The 27,648-nt window shown below is 41.9% G+C and overlaps 1 protein-coding gene across 1 annotated transcript in view; it reads left to right on the plus strand.

The window, feature by feature from the left end:
* Positions 1–27,648, plus strand: part of BANK1 (B cell scaffold protein with ankyrin repeats 1) — a 2,329,074-nt gene that overhangs the window by 745,166 nt on the left and 1,556,260 nt on the right. Inside the window, exon 4 of the mRNA XM_085636022.1 lies at positions 25,865–26,006. Within this exon, the coding sequence (XP_085492148.1) occupies positions 25,865–26,006 (142 nt within the window). The remainder of the gene's footprint in view (positions 1–25,864; positions 26,007–27,648) is intronic.

Raw genomic sequence — 27,648 nt, forward strand, 5'->3', positions numbered from 1 at the left:
TAATCTATCGATCTCCTCTTGAACTTGCACTTTTCTACTTTGACTGTCAATCCCGACTGATCTAAACTCTTCAAAACCTGTAATACTCTCTCATCATGTTCGTTATCATCTGTACCAAAAACCAAAATGTCATCTTGATAAACCCTGACACCAGGTTGTCCCTTCAAAACATATTCCAGTGCCCTCTGAAACACTGAGGCCGCCGACACCAACCCAAATGGTAGTCTCAAGAAACGAAAAGTCCCAAACGGCGTGATAAACGCTGTCAAGTCTCTTGAACTCTCATCCAGTTTGATTTGATGGTACGCAGACCTGAGATCTATTGTACTGAAAACTTTCGCCCCTTTTAACAACATCAACATGTCTGCTATTTTTGGTAACGGATATTTGTCGACTACCACACACTTGTTTAGTTCTCTAAGGTCCACACATAAACGAAGAGAGCCATCCGCCTTCTTCACGGCTACGACCGGAGCAAGCCATTGTGTTGCTTCAATTTCTTCAATAATTCCCTCTCTTTTCAATTTTTCTAACTCTGCCTGGACTAAATCCCTGACAGCCACCAGAATACTCCTTACCTTGCAAGACACCGGGTTGGCGCCTTCCACCAGCCGAATATGATGCGTGTAACCTTTAAGACAGCCTAAGCTACTGCTGAATACTTTGGGAAAGCGTTCTGTTAGCATACACATAAATTGATTTTCAAAATTTGCATCCACCTTGGCCACATATGCTGATTTAAAATTTTCTTTTAATAAAATAGGTGGAGACGAATTTGGATCTAGCATGACACCAAGGTCTCTCTGGTGAAACCAGCTTAAAATGCTGTCCCCTTTCTGTGATATATAAACTTTCCCACTGGTAAGTCTATTTTTATATTCAATTAGACCCCAAAAGTACCCACACAACTTGATGGGTTCACCTCCATAGGCAAATGATCTAATGTCTGGTGAGTAAATTCTTATTTTATCTTTGATTTCTTTTACATAAAACTCTTTTGAAATTATGGTGATTTTAGCACCAGAGTCAAAAAGTACTTTCGTAGCCTTGCCTTCAACACATATTTCATCAGTCGGGCAGTTTTTCTTTTCCTCAGTCTGAACTGCCTGGATTTGAATCTGTCCACAGTCAACCTCACTAGAAGAATCACAAGTATCCTCTACATCAAAATATATTTCTGAAACCTTTCCCTTGGAATTTCTCTCTTTACATGCCACGGTAAAATGCCCTTTTCTTTTGCACTTACTGCACGTGGCTCTCCACCCGGGGCATTGTTTATCATTCGCTAAATGACCTAGTTTACCACAACGAAAACATGTCACTTTAGAAGCATCGAACTTTACTGCAGTTCCACTAGAGATACCTTTCTTAAAATGATCCCTTTTTTCATTGTTAGTTTTAGGATTTTCTTTTATTGCTTGTACCGAATCTTTGTCCTTTTTCTCTCCATTCTTCTTTATTACCTCTACACACTTCAAAGAATGCTCAATCCTTTTTGCAATGATTAAGACATCTTCTAAGTTTGGCTCGTCTTTCTGCCAAAGTTCCTCCCTAACACGTTCAATGTTACACCCTAACATAAACTGATCTCTAATACGTTCATCTAGGGTAGCACCAAACTTGCACGAAGAGGCTAACTTCCTTAAAGCAGTAATGTAATTTTCTATGCTTTCATCTTCCATTTGTGATCTCCTACCGAAATGATACCTTTCCAGTATCGTACTTACCTTCGGTAGGTAGTGTTTATCAAGCATAGCTATGCATAACTCATATTCGTTCAAATTCCTATCCACTAGCTCCGGGAGATGGTCAAATACCTCCTGACCTTCCGACCCCAAACAATGAAGCAATAATGCAGTTTTCCTTTCGGCACTCAAAGAGGCTCCACACACTCTGGCATATCTTTCAAAGACTTTACGCCATTTCTGCCATTTAATGGGTGGATCTCCCGGGGAGGACAAAAAGAAAGGAGGCGCAGTAACGTTCTGCATGTTTAAAGTTAGCCCTGAAAAGTGAAAATTTCCAATTACTACCTGAGTTTCACCTTTCCCCCTGTTTTAAAAAATAATAATAACAAAAGGATTTGAGGCGATCCACTCTATCACCCTACAAATTCTATCAATAGGATACAGGAATAAGAATTGGAAGAAATAGCTCTTCATATAGTAGAGACAATTTAAAAATAAACTAAACACAGTTCTGATAGCAAAAAGTACAACTTGACTATTGTAGTAAAATCTTCACAGTGTGTGTATCACTGAGTTGACACACGTACTTAAACATCTTCACAGTGTGCGTTTTACAGAAGTGGCACACAAGGAAAACTGTAGGAATTAAGTCAATTACTTCTTACAGCATGCGAAGAGATGAGCGCGCTAAGCAACCACCACAGGAAAGTCCCATTACGCATACCTCCACTGTAGTCTTCAATAAAATCAAATGCCGGGAAGATCAAAGTGAAGCGTTACCGACACCCTTTGGCGAGCTTGATTCGCGCTGAAGACAGGTGTGCGAATCACCGTTAAATCGCTTGCCTGAGTGATTTTGACAGCAGAGTTCACACGAAGACAGTGCGTTCCAGAAGACGGCGGTGCACCAATGCGCGAGGACGCTGTTTCATGCGTCGAAGACAGTGCTGACGCCGATGTCAGAGAGTTCTTGCGTCGCTAGGTTACCGCGCTGAAACATGATGACACTTCTTGCGTTTCACCCTGAAGACGGCGGTGCACCAATGCGCGAGGACGCTGTTTCACGCGTCGAAGACAGTGCTGACGCCCGATGTCATAGAGTTCCTGCGTCGCTAGGTTACCGCGCTGAAACGTGATGACACTTGATGACGCTGAGAAGAATGATACAAGATCCAGGCACGGGATGATTTTTTTTTTCTTTGATGACGCTTGACCGCACTCTACAGAGCGGTATCCATGGAAGCAGCTCGAGAAACACCACGAGGTAGGCGAACTCCGTAATGTTGTTGTTTAAACTTTTTAAAGAAAAACAACGAGGTAAAGCGTGCCCACGGAAGCGTTTCTCTCATCCCAAACCAGCAGGAACACAAACAGCTTGCACGAACACTTGGCAAAAGTCAAATCCTTGATGGGTAACCTCTGCGAACACGATACAGAAAAAAAAAACAAAGTTCATTCGTTAGGCATGACGCCTGAAATCCACAATGCAGCAACCAAGAAAGTTGTTGACAAGAGCCAAAGAGCCAAAGTTTGTTCGTCTGAGACACAGAATGAAGATCTGTTTTCTCTTAAATAAACAAGGAACGATGCTTTTCCCACGAAGAAAACAAGTAGTGTTGAGGTCCCTTTTCTCCTTTTAGCTTTCTTCTGCTTTTCTTTGCTTAGTATCCCATCTTCTGTCGCCAAAATGTAAGATCCAATTCAAGGACAAGGTGAATTAGGTGAAAAGCAAGTTTAATCCAGGATAAAAGACCCCATCCACAAACAGCTTGTACATCGTTCAGGCTCTGGTCTCAACTGACTCTTCCCTGAGCCTAACATTCTAAGCACCTAGCAACATCTCAGGCTTCCATGAGATGCTGCTAGATACTACACTTATCAAGTTAGGAAGTTAGCCGGTTAGAAAGTAGCTGAAAAATGATTCGATATGAGTATGAGGTAGCAAGGTACATAAGCAAACAGAAAACTAAGGAGTTGGCTATTATCTCCACCTTACCCCCACTGTAGTTCGAGGCACTTTCATGAGCAGCCGCCTACAGTCCTCAGCAGCTAGTCAGAGATTTCCCTCACAGAGTGAATAAGCGTTCAGCCCACCATTCAAAGTCTGATAACTGACAGATCAGGTGCTCAAGGGGAGAGCAGATAGGTGGGTGCTGAGCTGCAGACACGACCACTGATGTAAACAATGGTGTAGTTGCCAGTAGAGAAAAACAGCACCGTGCGCATTTGCTTATTCGACAGCACAATTAATCAACAGTTACCACCTGCAAGAGATTGGGGTTTTAGTTGGGGAAGTAGATATCCACCTCAGGTAATTACTACAACCCTTGTTAGGATGAATGACTAAAGTCACTTACCCAACCTGAGCTCAACTTCCGAGTCACAATTTTACAGATCAGACAGGTTTTACTTAGAGTCAATGTGTAAGGTGATTATGCAGTACTAAACCAGTAATAAAGTTGAAATGCGATACAATAAACCCCCCAAAATGAATCAGAATAATAGAGTACAATTTAATAAACAAAATGACACCAAAAGGACAAAACCTGGAGATATGAGTTGTTAAAATGTTTTATCCTCAGAAGCACAAAGTGCCAATGTTAGTCGATGGTTGTGGTATAACAGGACCTAGGTGCAATTTGACGCTGACCACAATGGAGCGCTGGTCAAATCCACCAATCAGGTTTCTCCTGGCAAAAGAATTTACCTTTTGACTTAGTCCTTTAAGACCCAATCCTCCACAGGAGTAAACTTCTAAAGCCCTTCAGCCTCAGGGGAGGTGCGTAATGTCTCACTGAGTGTCAGGCAGAAGCCAACAGCAGGGTCCATTGCCACTAGTCAGCTGGGAAGTTGCAGGAAAAGCCTCTTGTAGCTTGTTGTATGCCTGTAGCTTGAAAAGGAGAACATTATGCCCCTGAAAGTCCACGTCTTTGTTCTGGGTACATGAGGGAGAGAAGGTTCAAGTCCTTAAGGCCTGTTCTCAAGTCTTGGACAGCAGATTCAGTCCTCTTCTGATCTTCCACAGGCACAGGAGTGTTCTGGAGTCAGTGCCTGGAGATGCCACATAATTTTGCCTGACATGAGCTTGTGGGCAGGAGTGACCCCTAGGCACACTATAATCAATGGGGTTAATGTTACCTGGGCTAACCCCACCAAATATGAGCTTTTTCAAGATGGAAAATGTATTAAGCCACACTAAGCATGGGCTGTGAGGGCTGGGGTGTGTGGAGAGTGCACTATGATACCCTTAGTGTTCTCCCTCATCTAACATTAAAATCCAGTTTGAAACAGGTCCTGTACTCACAACAAACTCAGAGATAGAAGCCTATTAGAACAAAAGCTTTGTTTTCTATCAGCCATACAATGGAAAACAAGAATTCTTTTGACATCCTGCCCACACCTTTTGATGTGCTCCCCAGTGTTGTATGTAAAACCTCAGGAAAAGAGACAAGGAAACCCTTAGAGTCAAAAAGGGACCATGGGTAGTAGTTATTTTAAGAGACAACGGTCCGTTTAAAAGGAAAATCAATCAAGCTAATTTATCATAATCAAGATTGGCTGTTTGTATATTAATTGACAGTATTGAGAAATGTATTGACAAATAATGAAAACAAAACAATACATGAAAGGTGAGTGAGCTGGACGTGACAGGGCAATGGGAAATCAGCCGATTTCCTTCCCCAGGCAAGTGACTTAAAAGTGATTGATTGTGATAATTTGGCTACATTAGATTGATTTTACTTTTAAAGGGACCTGAGTCAGCCAACCTGGCAAGCAGGTGTTGACACTTCAACAGGATCTGTCACTGTAATGTCAAAACGAGGCCCACTGTGATTGGAGCCTGCCTAGCTGAGGGGGACAAAGGATTGGGGCAGACCTGGGCAATAGCTACATCTACTTGTGATTGGGTAGACAGCTTGAAAGTTAATCAAGTTCCTGGGCCCAGACCGCAGACCATCCTGTCAAGGGCATAACACCACCTTCCCGCACTAAAGGCACTTGTCTCAACTCTGGGAGCAAATTCACACCTCATCAAGAGGAGTATTCAAATATTAATTAGTAGCTGGCAGACATGGGACAGCAAACTGTAGATTAGCCTCCAGGAACTTCAGGCAGGGAAAATATAACTTTCTAGTACAACTTCGATTTCACCACAAAATTAGATTTTTAATAACTATTAAAAATGACTTAATTATTTTTCTAGCTAGTCTAATTCCTGAGATACACTATTAGTATTTAATATTGCATCCAATTGTTTTTCCTATAGAATAAGGCAGCCGTGCTACAGTGAAAATAGTGTGTGTGGCCTTATCACTACAATGGAATGTGTAACATTGAACTTTTACATATCCAACTTTAAAGTACCATGCACACTTCCTTATGGGCAACAAGGCCTACTTGCTGGTTTCGCAGCGCACGCAAAGGAATTTGTTTTATTTATTTAAATGTGTACTTACCTCCGTTCATCCATATTCCGGTGTTTACATTTCCCCACCCAGCCCCTCCCATGCCCCGCCTCACTGCCCCACCGAACTCCCTCCACGGACCGCTACTGGGTGTGCCTCAAATATGTATTTCTTATCAATTGTTTTGATCTTTTTCCCTGTAGCGGCTTCCCTTTTTCCCTCTTTTTATTAATTTTTGCTGTAGCCTCTTTTTTCCTTTAGTGTGTTATGCGTTTTATGTTTAACTGTTTTTTTAGATTTTATTCCTAACTAGGCTTACTCTTTGTAGCACTTTTTTTTTTTACCTTTTGGGGGACATTTCTTTGCTCTCTTCTGGGTCTCTCCTCCCTGCTGTATGTCCCTCGCTTAGAAAAGTGCTCCTTTTTCCGATTAATATACATTTTTTAGCCGTAATTTTTTTCCCGAATTATACTATTTTGAAGTGAACTTTATTTCGATTTTTTAATTTCGAGAAATGTCACTTTTGAAAAGTTAATTTTTGATGTGACATTTTTCAATTGTTGAGGTAATACCAGAGATACAGCCTTATCTCTTATTTATTATTTTATATGAATCTGTTATTTCCTTCAGAGAGCTATTATGGATGCCAGGAGAGAAAAACGATATACTAATGAAGTGCTTAGCAGAGCATTAATCCAAGGGGACTAGAGAAGGTGCTCTAACACCAGTCTCTGGTCTGGCCCCATCCTACAGTACCTCCATATTTGGGGCACAGGCTATGTACATATTCTGGCTACCAAGATATCACAATGCTAAAACCGAAGGCCTCCAAAGTTGGGGAAAGATATTTGATGTAAAAAGGTGGTATGTATTAATGTGGCAATTGGCAAATTAAAATTTTAAACCGGCTGTAACTCATAAAATGCATTATATGATAGGCAAAGGAACTATAAAATGAAGAGGGGGGCCTATTCAGAAATGTAAATTCATGTGTGAATGTATGTTTATGAAAAAACGTACCTTTTTAGATGCTTACCAAGGGCCCTATTAAAGATAGTGCACACTTTCTCTGTTTGCGCCACAGCACACCTTGAAACAGGTGCCCCGGATACAAACAAAGTGCTCCCTATTACATTGGATGCGCCCCAGGGCAGCCACAAACTCGTGGCAGTTCATTCAAGTGAAATACGGAATGGGTTTGAAGCAGCCGTTCCGTGTTTCACTGTGCAGATGGCATCATGCCTGCACTTTTAAGAAGGATTAGAGATCCCCTTGCAGATGGGTGTAGTAGGTGACCACACCAGCCTGCAAGGGGATGTCTGGGGGGTCGATAGGACCGCCTTTACCCCATCTAGAGGGATGCCACCAGGGGGTGCACTAACAGTGCACCTCCTGACAGTTTCTTTGCCTCTGTGCCTGCGTCTATAATACTGCACAGGCGCAGAAGCAATGGGATTCCCTTATTTGCATGAGGCCATGCCCCCATGCAAATGAGGAAATGCCCTCTGGTGCTAGCGCTGGCACTATATGTGTGCCAGGTCTATCTGTATTACAGAAGGGGCTGCACAAGCATCTGTGGCCCCCTCCTTAATACCAAAGAGCCCCAGGGGTGCGCAGAGCTGGCCCTAATACCATTTGTGCTCCCACATGCTCCCACAGAACTTAAGAAATATGGCCCCAGGAATTTACAAAGAGTTTTTGGCAGGTGTAAACTCATTTGCAGATGCAGAGATCTTCACTATAAGTGTGGAGATTTCCACAACTGTAAATCCTACTCAAAGGGTGGAAAGTGGTTTGTCTTTGAAGTTTGGGAATTTATATTTGTGGTAATTCCCAAATCTTGATCATCCTGTTTCCACCCTGCAGAAGAGCCATAAATTTACCCCAGCACAAGGCTGATATACAACCACTTCCGGGGTAAGAATAAGCGCACTATACTTTCTGTAGGTTTAGACGAAAGGGAGTGAGAAATGTTCATTTTCACAAAAGATCTGCTTCTTGTTGAGACAAGTTCTCCTCGAGGGCTAACTCCGTACTGCCTGAATAGAAGCCTACATAGAAAGTCATATGGCCTTTACGGCACATGCTAGATAAACTGGCATAGCAGTCGTACTTCTGGGCATGTCCACTGTAGGCTCAGTGCAATGAGGAATAACAGACAGAGATTGATGCTACTGCACAAATTTCTCATGCAATTCCATAGCACCATTTTTTTCAATCAATCCCAGGAGATACCATGAGGAGATACCATGCGGTCTACTGCACCCTGAAATATTGCTTGAAGTAGTTATTCGCCACTTGTGATTCCAGATGGTGCTGGTAAACTCCAGTTCAAGGGCCCATTTGGAATTACAAATCATCTTGTAATAGCCTCCGAGTGCCTGACTGTGTTTGTATGCAATTAAGGATAAGATACACCAATGAATATACCTAGCAGTCTTCTACTCACAACCAGTGAAATGATATTGTTCCCATGTACGCATTATGGTTTACAGCATCAAGTGTAGTCCTTTCAATCTGTCTATTATGTTGCTTACATTTATTAAACAAAAAAATAATAGTTCCCTTAATAGTAGGAGCTCACCATTGGTGAGCCCCAAAAGTGGGTATATGGTCTGTTTTCAATACACAAAAACAAAAGACAATTCTACTTTGACAACCTGTAATTGCTTTGTATTCTATATTTTTGTCCATTTAGGTTTTACTACAATTCCTCCTAAAATATGGGGATCATAAAAACACATTATCTGTAATTCCGTTTTTCCCAAAAATACTGTGGCACTGATTTGCATACAGGTGAACCTGCTGTACAAATACATACCAATTAGTTGCAATGTTTGCTTGTATGATCAGAAGACTTCTTCCCTCAGTGAGAAAGAATTTTGTCCCCCCCCACTTTTTCAACTGTGCACTGCACTATATTCTGCATTTAAACAGACCATATGCCAAATCAATATATTTATGATATGAATCATATTTATTTTTGTGTTTTTTTTGTAAATTGAAATCAGATCATATACACAGTGGAGTAGGTAGACCTACTGCCACCAGGGGCGGCCACTAAGTTTGCCTCGTGGTGCATGTAAGAGTGGGGGGTTGGCGGCCGATGGCCAACTTGTTCCGTGGGGTTGGCGGCCGAAGGCCGACTTGTTCATGGGGGTGGTGGTAGTCGACAGACACGACTTGCTCACCTCTGCCTCACCCAAAAAGAGTGCCCCCCCCCGGCTAGGCCACTGCATATACACAGTGGGGGCTTACCAATCCGGGGTCATTCTACAAATTGGAACTATTTTTCGAAAATGACACCCAGAGAGTCGCTATACTTCTTTACATTCTTTCATATTTCCCAGGATCCTTTTTTGGTGTATGGAGTTGGCCCTATGATATGTTGTCTTTGTAATACTGTCATATGCACGAATTGCTTCAATTTACCAATGACGTCCATCGCAGTTGCATTCTACATATGTTGCTCGGATTGTGAAAATACCAATTAACCAATGATGTCCATCAATGTTGCATTCTACATGTGTTGCTCGGATTGTGAAAATATAGGCAGTTAATGGAGCCCTGCAAAGTGTTTTTGTTACTCACAGTGGCAAGAAGCTGATACGATTTTAAGAGTACTTTTAAAATATGTTGTAACGCTCTTCCTTAAGGACATTTCCAGGAAGGTACTTTTGCTGATTTCCTCAAATAGTGCTGTATTATTTTCCTTCTAATCACAGGCAATGGTATGGTTCATGACTAAATGTCCTTCTACAGTGCATCTTTCAATTTTTGATTCATTCCCACAGTCCAGGGACTGCTCATGATTTCCAAGCAATACTCCATTTCAGAGAAAATTCAAAATGGAGAACACCAGTCTGATCACCTCAGGTAGGTGAAAATCAATTTTAGTGCATTTTCAAAATGAGGCACGGACACAGGTAGAGGACAGAGCATTTAAAATACAATCAGTTTGGCCCAAGAAGAGAGATGTAGTACGGACAATGCACCACCAACCCCATTGTGCCATCCATCACCATATGATAACTCCACACTGTCCTGGGATGGTGGCATCTAAAGCAGACAATAACTGGGACCAGGAGTGGGGAAAAGGAGAGAAGGCCTGGCAAGAGAGAGGAGCAGCTCAGATGGCTTGCGAGGGGTGCATGCAGAGCCATCGGCAGCACGCATACCTCTGTCTAAACACCGCAGCTATGTCACTGCTGCTCCCACCATCATGAATGACCAAGGACACCTCAATGCACGTCATGGCCACCAGAAGCAACTGCTGCAGTATGAGTGATGCTTTGTGCCACTTCATTCTGCTGTTGCTCAAGTGCAGGGTCCTGAATGATGGGCAAGGTCAATGGACCTAGAGATAATCAATAGATTGGAGTTCAGCTGAGAGTCAAAAGTGATCATAGCCCTTTAATTTCCACCTTTTCATTGACATTAATCGAAGTTCCTGGTCTGTCAAAACCGTTGCCCGCAGCTTTTAAATTTTATAAGGACTGTAAAGTTTTTAAGTGGCCTGGACTAGACGTTGTAGAACCAATTCAACTCTTTATGTAACATTTGCTTTCCTTAATATTATCTTGAGAATTCGTAGCACTGACCATTAGGATGAAATATCAGGTTATTATGAATCTGTCAAGGCTGTACTTAGCCATTTGTAATGACACCTCTGAGATCTGTCATTATTAATAAATTCTCATGCACATGTCATGATTATGAGTGCAAAGCATTTAGCAGCTGGGAAGGTTAACAAAATAAAGCATGAAAGGGCCAACTACTGCTATGTGAGCTTTTTCAAGCCCAAAAATGTATAAGAGTTCCATGTTAACAATTTTCTGGTAGAATCTGAAATTATCTGATACAAGCAGAAATTACAGCATTTTAGTGAACTATGAAACCTGGGATTAAATATGAAAGAAAGTGAATTATTAATTGGGGGGGATGTAGTCTTTCACACGTAATAAAGTTGCTAACCTGTTATGTCTAGTCAAAGGTTTCCGTAATTTAAACACTGAGCGTAACCCCTGGTAGTGGCACAGAGCAGGCTGGCTTAACATTGAAAACATCTGTAAAGCATTCAAGTACCAAAAACAGTTACAGTGTCTAAGACAAAACAGAATAAAAGTTCCACCTTAATTTATAAAAATCGAGAAAATTTAATAAGCCGAAGGAAACCAAAAACAACACAAATCCTAAAAAGTCGAAAAAGTTTCCAAATCCCTTTTCAGAAAGGGACTTTGTCAATTTTTTAAAGAAAAGTGTTGACCTTTCTTCTTAGTCTCAATGCAGAATGTGCCTTTGGTACTTTTTGAGAAGAAAAATTCACCCCCAGCAAATCTTTGCTGAAATCGTAGCTGCTGCAGTGGAACTGATGGCCTGATACCTCAAGCTGGATGATCCAGCTGGTTCGCTGGAGCTTTGGAGATTTCATGGTGAAAATATTCTAAGTCCAAACCCAGAATGGGATTTAGTCTTTTTTTCTGAGGTGCGTGGCTCTATGAGATGGACACACATGAAATATATTCTGATGCTGTGGAGTTGCCAGTCGGATACTTCATCTGGTTGGTCCAGCAGAAGCTCTGGAACTCTGGAGGAAAAGTTTTCAAAAGTTTCTAAACTTTATTCTACTGCCCAAACATCACAAGATTATACTTATAAGGCCCAAACTTGAGGGATAGCACTTAGAGACTCTCAAGGCATCAGTCAGAGGTCAAAAGCAGGGTTCAGTCAAGGTCCAGTTGCTACTGGTCTGCTGGTCACTTTAGGGAAAAGGCCTCCTGCAGCTTGTGATATCCACGTAGCCACATAGGAAGTCATCAAACTGACCTTTCGAGACCACTTTTATGTCCTGTGTACACGTGGTAGCAGGTCCAGCTCTTCAGGTCTCCTCACAGGTCTCAAACAGCAGGTGCAGCCCTTCTTCTGTTCTTCCACAAGCCCGGAGAGTGTTCTAAGGTGTATGCTTTGAGGTGCCACCTTTATTGTTGGTACTAGCTAATGAGTGAATCCCTCCTACTCCCTAAATAATGTGGTAAAAGTCCTAGGGGGGAATGCTATCCACTTTTCAGCATCTCCTGTTTACCTTACTGCAAAGAATCCCACAGTGCCCCTATCCTCAAAATTCAAGATGAGGAAGCCCTGCTCTCCATGTGCAGCGTTTCTGTGCCCCCTCAAAGGAATGCCCAAGCTAATGAGCAGTCCTCTACTCTGTGGTCACTCATAACCGGTTCTGTGGGTAGCTTTCCTCCCACTTGTTTGGATGCCATTCTTACTATGAGGACATAGGCTGAAACTTTCCAGATGTCACCTAACATTTACTTGTAACAGCTCTGGCCACCTTGAAGTTAATCAAGTTCCCGGCCCTACCCCAGCTGGTCTTCTTGTAAGGCGAAGAAAACACCTCCCCACCCCAGGCCATTGTCTCTGCTCTGGGAGCCATTTTCACACCTCATCAGGCCCAGTACGGATGGTGCAGCGGGTGAAAGCTAATGCAAATTAGCCTTCAGCAGTTTCAGGCATGCAAAAGGTAACTTTCTAAACGTCCCATATATTTAATAAAATATCTGACTTCACCATTAGAGTAAATTAGGGGCCAAATTTATCAAAGAGTTGTGTTGCCCTTGCACAATTCAATGGGGCGCAAGAGCGACGCAATTCTTAAATTAGCTTCATCAAGGCACGCAATACCATCTTTCGTGGCCCTGAGTTGCTTCGTGAAGCTAGAGTAATGCAACACAGTGCAAATCATTGCATTGGGTTACTCTGCCCCAGGGAGGTGTTTCCATGGGTGAAGTGTGGATGCTCCCATGCATCCCCCATGGATTTTGCTGCATTTCTAGATTTACCATTAATGCTAGACCTGGGAATGCGTCAAAATGCTACGCATCCCCAGGGGAGGCGTAGCAAGGATATCTTTATTTCTACTAGTGTTTTCCTCTTTCTATGTGCGCTGCAAAGGAAAATGGCTCGGGGGATTGTTTTTTTGCAGTCAGATGCACATAAACAATCCTAATTACAACACGGTCACCCTTGCACCATGGTGCTCGGGTACCTGCATTGGCACTAGGCATCACATTGTGCACCTGCAGATTTAAAAGACAGGAATGCGATGAATAATGTTAAATATGCCACATTCCTGCTGTTTCCCTATCACGCAGCACAGTGCAGCAAGGTGACTTGCTGCACTGCGTGTCTTTTTCATAATATGCTCCTGGGTGTTTATTAGCTAGAAACAAATGGAGTCTGTAGTTGGTATATGTTAAAAGTTGTAGATTAAAGTGTATATCAATCAATCAATCAATCAAAGAAGCTTTATTCGACAATACATGTTGTAAAAGCGTAAACATATAAATACGGTAAAAATGTTAAAATAGAGAATAAAGAGTTAAAAATAGAAATCTACAATGTCCTAGTGATATGTGCAAATTTGCATGAATAAGATCAGTCCATCTCAACACATTGATGTGCAGTAAAATCTAGCAATAATGTGTGAAACCTGTTACAATTATCATTTCATTAATTAAACACTCAGGCCGTTGCTGAGCTCCAGAGGTCGTTGCTAAAGGATAATTTCACTTCTGCCGGTAATACATTTCCATGGTCAATTATTTGCGAGTAGCAGTTGAGATCTTATGAGCCGCATCCATTTTAAAAACTTTATGACAGGAATTGCATAGCAGAGTGAGGAGTCAGTGCGCAGAATTCTCAGGGCAACTTTGCATGATCTCGTGCCCATATTCCTGCATGTCTGCGCTAACCAAGCTTTCCTAGGCCCGGAATAGGCAGGGCAGACAAACAGGACATACTCATAGGTTTCTTCTTGGTTGGTACAGATGGGACATTTGCTATCATCTGAGATAACCCATTTGGCTTTAAAAGATTTTAACGGTAGGCTACCCAACCTAAATTGAAAATACAGTTTGCGATCGAAATGCTTGCTAATGGAGTCCCAAAAAGGCTCGAAGCTCAGATGTGGTTTTATTGACAAAAAGTTCCCTGTTAAAGAGGTACTGTCAATGCTGCTGATCACTTCATGTTCTTTCAGATTCCAACATCTCTCCTTAATTTGGTCCTTCGATGGAAATTTGGAGCTCGATGTCGTTTCCCATAGATGGGTCAGGCCCGTTCTGGCCAAGAGGTTTCTGATGTCATGCAGTCAGTTAATTTTATGGGAATGATCAGCGTCAATAATGTCCTTGAGACCCTCTGTATAGGTGGCCAGTTCTGGTGTGCTCCATATTCTATGCCAATACAGAATGGGCATACCCTAGCTAGATCTGCCAGGGAATTTTTGCCTAGGTCATTTCGCAAAGGGAACATGTGGGTGCTTTGTGGTAAGCTTGTTATCATTTGTAAGAACCTATTCTCTGATATAGCTAGCTGGTTGGATTTCTCAAAGCATCACAATTCTGCAAAATATAAAACTGTGCTCACCACCTTTACGTTATTCATGTGCAACACCGGGCTCAGAGGCTTAGTCAAGGACGATTTAAATTTGTTAAGTAAGACACTAGCTAATTGCCTGTGTTTTAACAACATGGTGTCAATATGTGGCCTCCACCTCAGTTCCTTCTGCAGGGTAATACCTAGGTAAATAAATGAGTCTACCTGTTCCAGGAGTGACCCTTTCATGACCATGCTACCCCTGAATGACCTATGCTGATTAAAAGTCATGAACTTTGTTTTTGGCATTAATTATGAGGCTTAGCAGGGAGCAAAATTCTTCAAAAAGTCACAGAGCTTTCTGCAAACCAGAGGGAGTTTTAGAAATGATGAGCGTATCATCTGCAAACATTAAAATTGGAATCTTTTTTCCTGCTAAAACTGGGGAATTGGTAGGGGTGATAGATAGACGCCATTCATAAAAAGTGGAAAGAAACTTGGGGCCAACACACACCCTTGTCTACAGGGAAACAATCAGTCTTATTCCCCTGTACTCCCCATCATATTTGCACAAACTTTCTCTTGTGGAGGCCGGCAATGGGCATCCCCTGCTCCTGCAGTTCAACCCACAGCTTATGACGTGAGACCAGGTCAAAGGCAGATTTGAGATCGACAAAGGCAGCATATAAGCTGCCCTTGCCAAGGACTACAGTCTGCCAATATATTAAGACGAATTGAAAAACCTGATCTATGGTGCTTATGTGAGCCCGAACACCATCCTGGAGTGGACTAAGGATATCTTTGTCATCTATCCATTCTTGGACTTTTGCCAGGACAAGTCATGCCATTACTTTTTGGATTGAGTCTATAAGGCTTTTTGGCCTGTAATTTCCTGGCAGAGACCTGTCCCCCTTTTTAGACTGGAACAATTTCCGGCCCTCGCCATGCTTCCAGGATGGTGGTGCCTGAGCAATGGCGCTTGCTAATAGCAAGATATAGTGGCTCCATTTAACCATGTCATGAAAGAAAATGTCAGCTGGAATGTTATCGATACCTGGTGCTATCCCACCTGTTATAGCCTACAGAGCTGTACTTACATCTGCCAGGTCAAATACTTTATAGCTTGAATATTATCGCATTAGGATAGTGACGCAGTCCTCTGTGTCATCAGTGGCATATTGTGAGACAAAGTGATTTATCCATGTGTACAGGTCTGCATGATTTTGAAGGGGCGGTGCTACTCCGCTTCTACCCCATTTTACCAAGTTGCACAATTGCTGAGAATTATTCCTATTACATGCCAGTTTTAGATCCTGCCATATATTCTCGTCCCAGACTTTTCTAGCACTTGCTACTGCCTTTGAAAAAAAATTCTGGCATTTTGTATTCTAGGTAAGTCACCTGATCTAATTGCCACCCCCAAGCTTCTGTGAGCATGCTTGCACTCTTTATTATAAAAGTGGTGCGGCAACTGGGTATCCTTTTTCTTAGCCCTAAAAGACCTTAAAAAGTATGAGCGCATTTTGGTAAATAGTTTATTATGCTGCAGTGTTATTTCATGAAGAGGCTGAGAGGTAAGGAGTGATGACTCCATCTCTTCCATGGTATTATCAACATCGCTGCTAATGATGGACAGTATTTCTGGTCGTTCTATGATCATAGGCCATTTAACTCGCCGCATATCGTTAGTAAGTTGCAGATCAGCAGTGATAGCTAAATTATGGGTGTGTGTTTGTGCTTGCAGTTCCTTGAATAAAAATGTGGAGCAAAGAAGGTTGTCATCACTCTCCGCACGAGTCATCACTACCATAACCTCAAGGGTATGCCACAGTTTTAAACTAGTTAAAAGATAATCAATGTAGCTTGAGTGGAAGGCGTTTCTAAAATGTGTTAGCCCCTGTTCTGTCAGAGATGGTTCTACTATTGGCAGCCCTAAGACAGTATTTGAAACATAGGGCTTTCATTTGGACGGCTCCTTCTGTCCATCTTTTAACTGGTGGTAATTCTGGATATGGAATTCCCCATTGCTCATCCTCCCCCCCACTGCATCATTTTCCTCGCTGCCAAGGGGCTCAAAGGTGGTGTTTAGCTCCCCCACTATGATGACAGAGGTGTCCCAGGAGAGATTATCTAAGAGTTCACTTAAGGCGTGGATTTATCGGATCTTCTCCCCCTGCTTTGGCCTCTTGCGTATATATTGTAGATGACAATGCTCAACCAAATAGCAAGGATATCATTACATTCAGACGGGAGTACCTGTATTTTAAGGCCGATGTCCTGTCTGACCCCTATAGTAAGCCCCCCCGATTGGTGAACCTTTGTACCTTGGGTAGCCGTGATATAGTAGTTTAGGTATCGCTGATGATATAATGGTTCTGCCAACCAGGTTTCTTGATAATCACATTTATTAAACCTTTCAATAAAGGTGCTCCAGTCTGGGGAGGTACTCTTGTTCCTTAATCATGCAATATTTCAGGATAAAAGGGATATACTGTGAGGAGATAAATGTGAGTCAGAGTTCAGCTCTACCCTTTGGGTTGTGGTCCCTAGTGTGTGACTTAACTCACTCTCAGCCCTACTAGGGCTGGTCGTCTCAGAAGTAGTGTCTGGTTTCGAATGGAATGAACTAGGCGCCCTGGTATACACTGGACAACTATCCAGTACTCTAGAAGTGGAGTGAGAGGGAGACCTTCAATCTATCTCTCGTAAAGGGGACACAACATTTTGAGAGAGTCCTGGATTAGTCAAATTTCTATTTATTTCCCTCTCAGGGAGTTGATATTTGAAGTGAATGTTGGTGTTGGAGAGGTGTTGGGTGCATAGATCAAAAGCTACCAGCTCTTTGACAAAATCACGTTGTGGCATAACTAGTGCAATGGCATCAAGTGCACCCCTGGGTAAGAGTGTCTTTTAGCCCCTATAATGTCATCCCTGATCACAGAAAGACACCCCCTCACCTGCCGTAACCAGTGAACACACTTGTTTTTCAGTGCACCCTCATCCTCTTTGTGTGAGCTAAGGGAGAGCTTTGGGACGTTGTCCAAGTATACTATTTGTCTCTGGTTAGGATTTCTATCAGCTAAGCGAGTGACATATGTCTTATTTGCCTGATGAGACACAGAACTAAATAGGGGTCTACGGGCCTCGTGCTGGACGCTGGATTTCCGGAGACCTGTTCGATTTGAACCTTCCCCATTCGGTTGGCCACCATCTTGTTGGACCACCTTAACCCTAAAGGGTGTGAATACACTGCTTGTTCTTTCTGAGTTATGATTGAGAAGGGCCCCTGGTTGTTGGCTAATGCAGTTTTTCCCCCTTGGGCACTCGCTGAGCAGACTGCTCGAGACAGCAGTTATTTCTTAACGAGTTGTAGCCTGCTGTCCTGGCTGTCAGTAGTTTCTAGTGAGTCTACATGATCTAAAAGTGGGGCGAAACTATTGCTACAGGGAAAGGGCAATAACTCCTCTACTATCACCTGCACTTCAGTTCCCCCGCTGTTAGCGCTACTGACTCTTGTATTAGAGATGGCAGGTGGCTGGTGTCTTCCTTTTCACACATAGCTGGAATATGACCTGTATTGCCAGAACATGTAGGACTACTAAGGTCCTTGATATTGGAATTCTTGGGTGTGGTATATGTTGATTTTGGGTCAAGAAGACCCTCACATACAGATAGCAAGGTATCGATGCGGTCAAGCACCCCTCCCTCTTTGTCTGGGCTCAGCGTTAGAGCTCTCTTCTTCCTCTTCTTTAGGCAGACTTCCTTCTTGCTCCCCTCTGTATTTTAGGGATGGGGGTAAACAGGGATACGCTATAATTGGGTAGTTCAATACAGTACCTTTTCATTATCGTTAGTTTTTGGTCACATTCACTGGGTCAAGATAACAGAGGGGAGGCCCAGACCAGCCTCTTCCAGGCTCTAACGAGCACAGACAGGCCCGGACCCGCCCATGTGCGTTCCGTGCTGCAGGAGCCCCGGGCCAGTTTTTAAAGCACCTCCGGGCGCGAAAATAGTGTAGCGGCACCGGCCGCAAAGGATGGTGGGAGATGCAGTCCTTCTCCTTGCCCCCACAGCGACAACAACAACAAACAAGCATCCCGAGCTGCGGGAGCCCTGGCCAGTTTTTAAAGCACCTCAGGTGCGGAAATGGTGTAGCGGCACAGACCGCAAAGGATGGTGGGAGATGCAGTCCTTCTCCTTGCCCCCACAGCGACAACAACAGCAACAAACTAGTGTATAATCTATGCTTTGTCTTTTCCTGTGTGCCTATTACAGCCTGACGAATAACAATGCCATTTTGGGCATAGTCACTGTCGGAAAATTCCATTTCTAATGTCACATATATTCCATATTTTAACATTATGCACCTTGTGGCCACCAAGGTGTGCTTAGGGGTAACTTATTTAATATTTAAAATCAGATTTGTATACCTTGAAAAGGGTGCATTTGACAGGTATGTGCAGCCGGATGAATGTCATCACATCGCATAGCAATACCACGCGTGCCATTACAACGCGGGTATTACTACGCGATGTCAATGACAACGACATGCAATTACATCGCAATATTTTACCACGACTATGCCTTTACCACGCATACCATTACAACACAAACGCATGCGTGGTAAAGCTATACTCGTAGTTAAAGTTTGCAAGGTAAGTGACTACCCTAACCCAGCACAACCCTCCCCCCGACCCCCAGTCCTCTCCCTACAATAACACTACACTATCCTGCACGACCCCCCGACACTACCATAAAACAGTACACTACACAAACACTATAACACTACCCTAAACCCTAAAACACTACACTACACAAACACTACAACACTACCCTAAACCCTAAAACACTTCACTACACAAACACTACAACACTACCCTAAACCCTAAATCACTACACTACACAAACACTACAACACTAACCTAAACGCTAAAATACTACACTAAAAAAACTGTACAACACTACCCTAAACCCTAAAACACTTCACTACACAAACGCTACAATACTACCCTAAAACCTAAAACACTACACAAACACTACAACACTACCCTAAAACACTACACTACACAAACACTACAACACTACCCTAAACCCTAAAACACTACACTACACAAACACTACAACACTACCCTAAACCCTAAATCACTACACTACACAAACACTACAACACTACCCTAAAATACTACACTACACAAACACTACAACACTACCCTAAAACCTAAAACACTACACAAACACTACAACACTACCCTAAACCCTAAAACACTACACTACACATACACTACAACACTACCCTAAAACCTAAAACACTACACAAACACTACAACACTACCCTAAAACCTAAAACACTACACAAACACTACAACACTACCCTAAACCCTAAAACACTACACTACACAAACACTACAACACTACCCTAAACCCTAAAACACTACACTACACAAACAGTACACCACTCCCCTAAATCGTAAAACACTACACAAACAAACACTACAACACTACCGTAAACCCTAAAACACTACACAAACACAACAACACTACCCTAAACCCTAAAACACTACACTACACAAACACTACAACACTACACTAAACCCTAAACCACTACACTACACAAACACTACAACACTACTCTAAACCACTACCCACACTACTCCCACTCCTACACTACCCTAAACCCTAAAACACTGTGACACTACAACACTACCCTAAACCACTACCCACACTACTCCCACCCCTACACTACCCCTAACCCTAAAACACTACCCCTAGCACGACCCCTACACTACCCAAACACCACTACACTATCTTAAATCCTAAAACACTACAACGCTACAACACTACCCTTAACCACTATCCACACTACTCCCACCCCAAGCACAATCACCCTTACCTCTCTTTCCTTGTGGTTCCTCTCCAACGTCGACGTCTCTGCTCCCGGTTCCTGCTTCACGTCGAGGGGCAGTGCACGTCGTTGTGAGGAAACGGAAGAGCCTCTGTTTCCTCACAACGAGGTGGATCGGCATTACATCGCATGTGTTGTAACAGCGCATGATATGTAAAAACGTGCGTAGTAATGGCTACATGTTGTTACATCGCATGCGTTGTTACGCTTGCGATGTAATGGCATTGCGGGGAAACAGCTGCGTTGTAATTGCTGTTTCCCGTGCTGCCAGGTTCAAACTGCTGCTTTCACACTATACATGGCAGGCTAGAGGCTATGTTCTTCTTGTCACACTAGTGGATGGGCCCAATAAATGCTGCAGTCCACAAGAGACGTTTAACTTTTTATGCCATAGATATATTTTGCGCACCATTTACTATTGCCCTATAAGAAAGTTCAATAAGTCTATCAGGAACTAGCCAATATCCACTTGTTTTTAGGATCAGTGCAAATACGCTGGGCACTGGACAGCAGTGCCCCATTTTGCATAGCTCAAAAACCAGCGACATAATTCAGCAACAAATGGGGGTGCTCATGCAAAAAAGGGGTACTTTCTCATAAAATTAAAATTTGCAAAGTTAGACATTTGCATTTCTGCAATAAGTACGTTTCTCAACTGTTTATTCGTGATGCAGAAACCCTAGTGTGTGGATAACATTGACTGTTCTGGTGCTGGGTCCGTTTTCATCAGTGATCGTGCAACATTGTGCATTGTGTGCACTAATAAACTGTTGTGCAAATGACAGTTACGCCATCTGCCCAGTGCAAAGGGTGCTGCTCATCTCCAATCATTGGAAGTTATGGGTAACGTGAGGCTCAGCTGACTCTCAAACGTTGTGGTTGATAGTTGAGGTTGGTCATCTATAGGCTTGGGTTTGTGGAAGCACTTGTGGCGGAGGGCAGGCTTCTACAGGAAACCTGTCACCTCCAAGCAGTCTTTTTATTTAACAAACAATTATTTATTTACCTCTTGGCAGCTTCCACTACAGACTACCCCGTCCTGCTACAAGCGGCTTACTATGCCTGAGGACATCATGAATAATGAACTCACTATGTCCTTGGACACTTTGACATAGTAAACAGACTAGGGAGCTGAACCAACAATATCATTAGATGCTTCCTCTGAGTATCTGATGGCTCCTGTGGGTCACCTTAAAAAGATTCAGCAGAGGACTAATTATGGCATTCAGAATGGAATTGTTACCACTGTTCAGGCTGCAATGCATAATGTCTGTTAATCTGGTCGTTCTGCTGTTGATCCATTAAGCTGTTGCTGCATTTCTTTGGACAGAATGGAGTGAAAATGAGCCCGTGACAGCACAGAATAACTGGTAATAACGTTTTCTCCAACTCGAAGGATGCAAGCTTTTGACAGTGTAAGGATAGAAATTAATCTGGAAAAAAATGAGTCTTATTTCTTCTTTTTCATTTCAGTAGTCTTTTAGCTGATATGTTGGAGATAGTCCCATTTTGTACCTCACCATGAAATGAAAAAAACAATTTGAAAAACAGGATCTCTTAATGCAATTATTAGGAGAATTGGATTTAAAATCTACTTCTATGTGTTGCTAAGGCTATGCCACTATAATGGTTGAAAATAGCTTGCAATTTTATAAAATGCTGACTGTGGTCAGGCTGTCTTCTCAGGGGCATCTGAGCTGTTTCTTTTAGCATACATGCTAAGAAGGGAATTAAAGTTAACGTTATAAGCATGTTATGCAATTATAGTCACCTGATGCGTTACATACTTTGTACCTTCAGAACGCAATATGTGCTAGTTTAAAGAAAAGAAAGAAAAGAAAGTGTAATGTTCTAAATTACATTGGGAGTCACAATTATCACTATAATGAGTTAGGCATTCATTTCAATACCTTGCAAGCTGCAAAGAAAAATTAGCATCAAAGTGATGTACCCCCTACATTTGCGACTCTTAAGAAACAAGACATCAATGGTTGGTAAATGCAACACTGAAGTGCTGCCAACTGCCTGTCAGTCAGTAATCACTAACAAAGTGGAAGCTGTCCACTATAGACAGCTTCTACTGAGCAAGTAATAGCTTTGGCATGGTGGGGGGAGGGGGCGTATATGAGCAGACAGCAGCCCCGGGATCAACTGCATGCTTCCCGGATTCTTTTTTTGATTTTCTATTCTTAATTTCAACACCTATCCCTTTGAGGGACAGTGACGTTTGAGGGACATAGGTCAAATGCAGGCACATTTGGAAAGCAAATGCAGACCAGCAGTTCTGCTGCCTGTGAGGGCTCCATCTCCGCATATGCACTGGCTTCATGGCTTCACAGAAGCATCTCTACTTGTGAATATTGTTGAGGAAGGATATCTGAGAATCTTTGTGAATTCACTCTACTTGCTGTGCCCACCACTGCAAAGTACCTCACATGGATATATTGCACCTTTTTTCACCAAACTCAGTGCTATGATGTGACCATCCATGCTTTTTACTGTATGTGTGTTAATTTAATTTATGTATTTGTGCAGTTTTCTATATTGTGGACATTGCCTTGAGAAATTTAAACAACCACAGAAAGAGCAACAACAACTACACATAATGGCAGTCAGACTTTTATCAAAATAGAGCCCACATTTCAGTTGTGTATGGGCAGTCCAGTCAGAAGAGATGAAGAGAGAGTTGCCATAGTCAAAGCTGGACAACATAATATATTGAACACATGTTTGAGATGTAGTTTAGGGATAAATTTGGTAATGCAACAGAACAGTCGTAGTTAAAAATATGCACTTGTGGCCATTGAAATGATGTGTGTTTGAAGGTTGAGTATTTTATAGAGAATGTTAGCCAGGGGTTTGGAAATTAAATTATGGTAGATGATTCAGTTTGGTAGATGGGACTGAGAAGACAAGATAAGAAGAAAAACAGTTTTTGTTAGATTTGGATTGCCTTTGAATAGTAGTCAGTCACCCAGACTTGAACAGATTTTAGTTTGGACAAGATTTGAGACATTGTTGAGAAAGGAAATCTTGTAGTAAACCTGTGAATTATCCACAAACTGGGGATAGAGGATCCAGAGTTCTCAAGTATGACTCCAAATGGTTCCATAAACAAATAAACAACAGTGTGGGTAAGAACATATCTCTAAGGGGCCATTTAATTTAAAGCAACCAAACTTGAAAAGTAGGTTTCAATTTTGATCTTTTTTGAACATTTAGTCAGGTCAGAGGAAAACCAATTAAGCACAATTTTCTCAAAGCCCGTGAAATCCTTGGGGTTTTAATACATGTACAATGATTTACTGTATTGAATGCAGCATATAAATCAAGAAGCACAAGGATAAAGGGCTTGCCAAAATCGAGGATGCACCATGAGTTACACGAGGCAAGATGTTTTACGTACTGCACCATTGTCTGAGTCCTGGATGGAGCTCCTGCAAGACCTATTTCTCAAATATATGTTGAGTAGGTTGCATTGCAGCACAGACCACAACTTTAAAGAAGAAGGCCTAGGGAAAGATAAAAACTTTTACTTGAATCCATTATGGGATTCTTTTTATTGGGTTAACGTGATTATTCTTAAAACAGTGCTGGAACATGCATTGTCTGAGAGAGAAACTCCCAACATTTGTCCAATAAGGCAAAAATTTGTGAAACCAATCTAGAGCTATTCTCTCCAGAACAGGATCTTTGGAGTATTTGGAAGGTTTAATTTAAGTGATGATTCATCTTCTGAGGCTTAGTCCCATCCCAAAGTGATGTCACATCACCTTGAATTAGTTGAAAAATTATGTTCATCGGTGAGTGAGGTAGATATGGTAATAATAGCTCAATGGATTCATTTTTTTGATGAAATAGTTTAGCAGTCATCAGATTGGGCAGAAGGATATTCAAATCACATTTTTCCAAATGTTCATTGCTCTTTCAAATTTTTGTTTCAGGTGGTTGCACACCTGCCAACTTACAAACAAGTTTCACTGCATGAGGAGGGGGCGGGCCTTGGAGGGGCAGGGCCTCATGCCGAGAGCTACCTAGGAGGCACTCTGTCCCTCACAAAGCCTTCCACCACTCCAGAAAAAAAACAAAGGCTCGTTGAGGCTGTCGCCGATGTCCTGGGGTGTTTTCACACCTCTTAATGGACATCGGCTGCTTACTGTCACTGAAAAGGAGCTGGTAAACCACCATTTACAGTTACAGTGATTTTCAGCTTGTTTTCCCTTGCACCATGTGATTTCGGCTCCTTACCTGGTGACCGTGTGAAGGGTGCCAAATTTGTGACACACAGTGCCACCATGTGAGTTGGCAGATCTTTGGTTGTTAGCCTTGCTAATTAGAGTTGGGGCTCAGATATCCTAAACTTTGATGCAACACAACAAGGGAAATTGCTGTGCTGCATTGTGTCGAAGGAAGAGAGCAGAAATGCACCATATCTGCTCAAATATGGCACAGTTCTGCTTTCTGGTAGCAATGTGCACTTCTGTCTTCCTAGGGCTAATGCAGTTACCCTTGCACCACGACACAATGGTGCCTCTATTGTGGAACAAAACTATTCCTAGAGGCTTGCACCTCATTGTATGCGTGCAGCAGAATGCAGCACAAATGCAAAGAGGAAGTAACAAGGAGAAATGTCTCCTCATTTTGCCACCGTCAGATAGGCACACAATCTTGGCGTAAACCCATGTTTAAAGACTTTAGTAAATAGGGGTTTGCATCAAAAAAAATGGGTGGATGCACACGAACACCCGTGCTCCACACATGTAACATTTCCCTTGCACAAGTTAATGAAAGTTAATGCATCCCCGATGCAAGTCAGCGATATTTTTACAAAGTCACACAAATTGCCCTTTATGTAGCTTTGCAAATCTCAAAGTAGATTTTGTGTCGGGTGGCACTAAAAAAGTAACATAACCCCAATGCAAAATCTCAGTAAATCTGGGCCTAGATGTGGCCTTAGCATTTAAAATGTTTCTCTTTTATATTATTCTGTCCACTGCAAGGAGGTCAGGATTGTGAAAAGAGTGGCTAAATATGTCACATAAGGTGGTGCTGTATTCTCTATATATGCCTTTTAGCACTAAGTGATGCTGTCCTAATAGTTCTAATTGCAGGAGTGGCCTGTGCAGGTAAGAGCGGTGGAGCCAGGTGGTGGGGGGGGGGGGGACACAAAAGACAATGATGAGGGAAAATGATTTAGTTAATTTTCCCGAGTCGTCGTCTGTCGAGAGGCCACACCGCTCTTACCTGCACGGTCCGCTCCTGTCTATTTTTTAGTGAATGTGCAATGGTCAGCCTTCTTCCAAGGGCAGGCATGTTGCAATGGTGTGGTTTTCTATTACCATCCAAACTGCCAACACATTCCAAGCCTGTGAATATGCATACAATGTAACGATGTACTTACTTACAAAGTATCGGTTTTAGTTTCTCCGGAATGAAATCTCATGCATGGTTTAAAGCTTGCTTTATGTTTTTTCTTTACCGATCAGAACCCAGAAGAGATCTTCATTGTCCTGAAAGAGGAAACAGTATATGGGGAAGCAATCGAGATTGAATTCACAACACACGGCCAGCTTATTCGGGTACAGCCAGATGTGTGGAATGAGAAAGTATTGTGCATAAAAGCCCCAGGTAAGAGATCATATCATTTATTAAGACAGCACAGATGTGTCATTTAGGTATTTTTCCTGGCTTTTGAAAACAAGTTTGTTCATTAGCACAACCCAACTTTTACTTGTAGATGTTTCAGTTGTATAAAGGTTTCACATTGATCTATTTCCTTTATTTGCATAATTAATGATCAATTAAAAAATGAATTAGCAATTAGAAATGAATCAACTATACATTAAACATATTTATAAGTTAAATACCATCCCACCCTCTCCCCAAACAAACCCAACAACCCGTGACAACACTACAAATCACTAATAACATTTAAAAAAATCACTTAAAATTGCAAACTAAAAAATTTCAAAATCTAATAACTTTATTGCTGAGAATGATATTAAAAACAATAATATTCTCTAAAAAAATATTACTTAACAAAAAATCGATATGCTTGACAACAATATCCTAAACCACAATATTTTTGCACTACAATAGTTTTTTCTGATATTTTTGAGTTCCGAGATTTTGTACACTTTTTTTGTCTAAACACTGTCCCAACCTCCAGCAACTTCAGCCAAGGGTATTCAAACTCTAATAGACCGGTCATGCCATTTCCGATTGCCACTCAGACATAATCCCAAATTTCATATATCTAGAATCTCTTAATACAGTAGAATTTCAAATATTATTGTTCCTGAAGGAAGTTAAACCACAATCCTTACAGGTAATAGAAAATGTAGTGAGGAGATGAGTAGTGCCCAACATGGTCCTAGATAAAAGAGCACCTGCAAACAGTAGTGTTGTCACATGACCATGTTAGTACTTCAACCTTTTTTTTCAAATGTAATCAGCTTTGCTATGTTGAAGTTATTAACAGCATTAGATTTCGAATATAGTTTCAGTTCTTTTCCATTTATCCTTCCAAAACTGAGATTTAATTTCTTCAATCTTTGTCCTGCCATTTTTATTCTATCACTTTTTCAGTGCTCTCCACTTTCTTTACTTCTTCCACTCACAGCCTTGTTATGACATTTGATCACCCCTTTCCATTTCAATCTTTTAAATTCAAATAAGACTTAGATTTGAACCTGTTTTGGTGTATTAGACTTTATTTTGATTAAATCTGCTATACTTTTTCATCCCTCTCTTATCATTTATCATCATAATTCTTGTAACTTTGTTCTTCTTAGTTGTCCAGCTGACTACACTCCAGCTTTAGATTCTTCCAAAAGAAGCTGCTCACTTTATTTTTCATTGCGCTTGTTGGACGCACGTCCTACTTCTGCATCAACTTCACTGACTTCCAAAGTGCACTGTCTTTTCCCATGTGTAACTACCACCCTGATGTCCATACATGGACACCACTAAGGATTGATGGTAACTAATTAATACAGGGTACATCTGAAATTTGGGGAGGTTGCATTCTGGTCCTCATGTTACCTGTGTGCAGGTTGTCATTGCTGTGTCCCTTTTATTAAATCTGTGTACCCTTTAAAAGGCGTTTCCTTTGTTTCTTGGTTGTGTTTATGTATCAATTGCAGCAAGGCATTAAGTTGGTTTCGCCTCTCGGTGGTTGAATGCCCCTGAAGACTAAAATCTGCTGCTGTATTTGCTTGATACTTTTGAAAATGCTAATAAAAGATTTAAACCATAAAAGGAAAGAACA

This window comes from Triturus cristatus, chromosome 2_1 (assembly GCF_964204655.1).
Source record: "Triturus cristatus chromosome 2_1, aTriCri1.1, whole genome shotgun sequence".
In the NCBI taxonomy this organism is placed as follows: domain Eukaryota; kingdom Metazoa; phylum Chordata; class Amphibia; order Caudata; family Salamandridae; genus Triturus; species Triturus cristatus.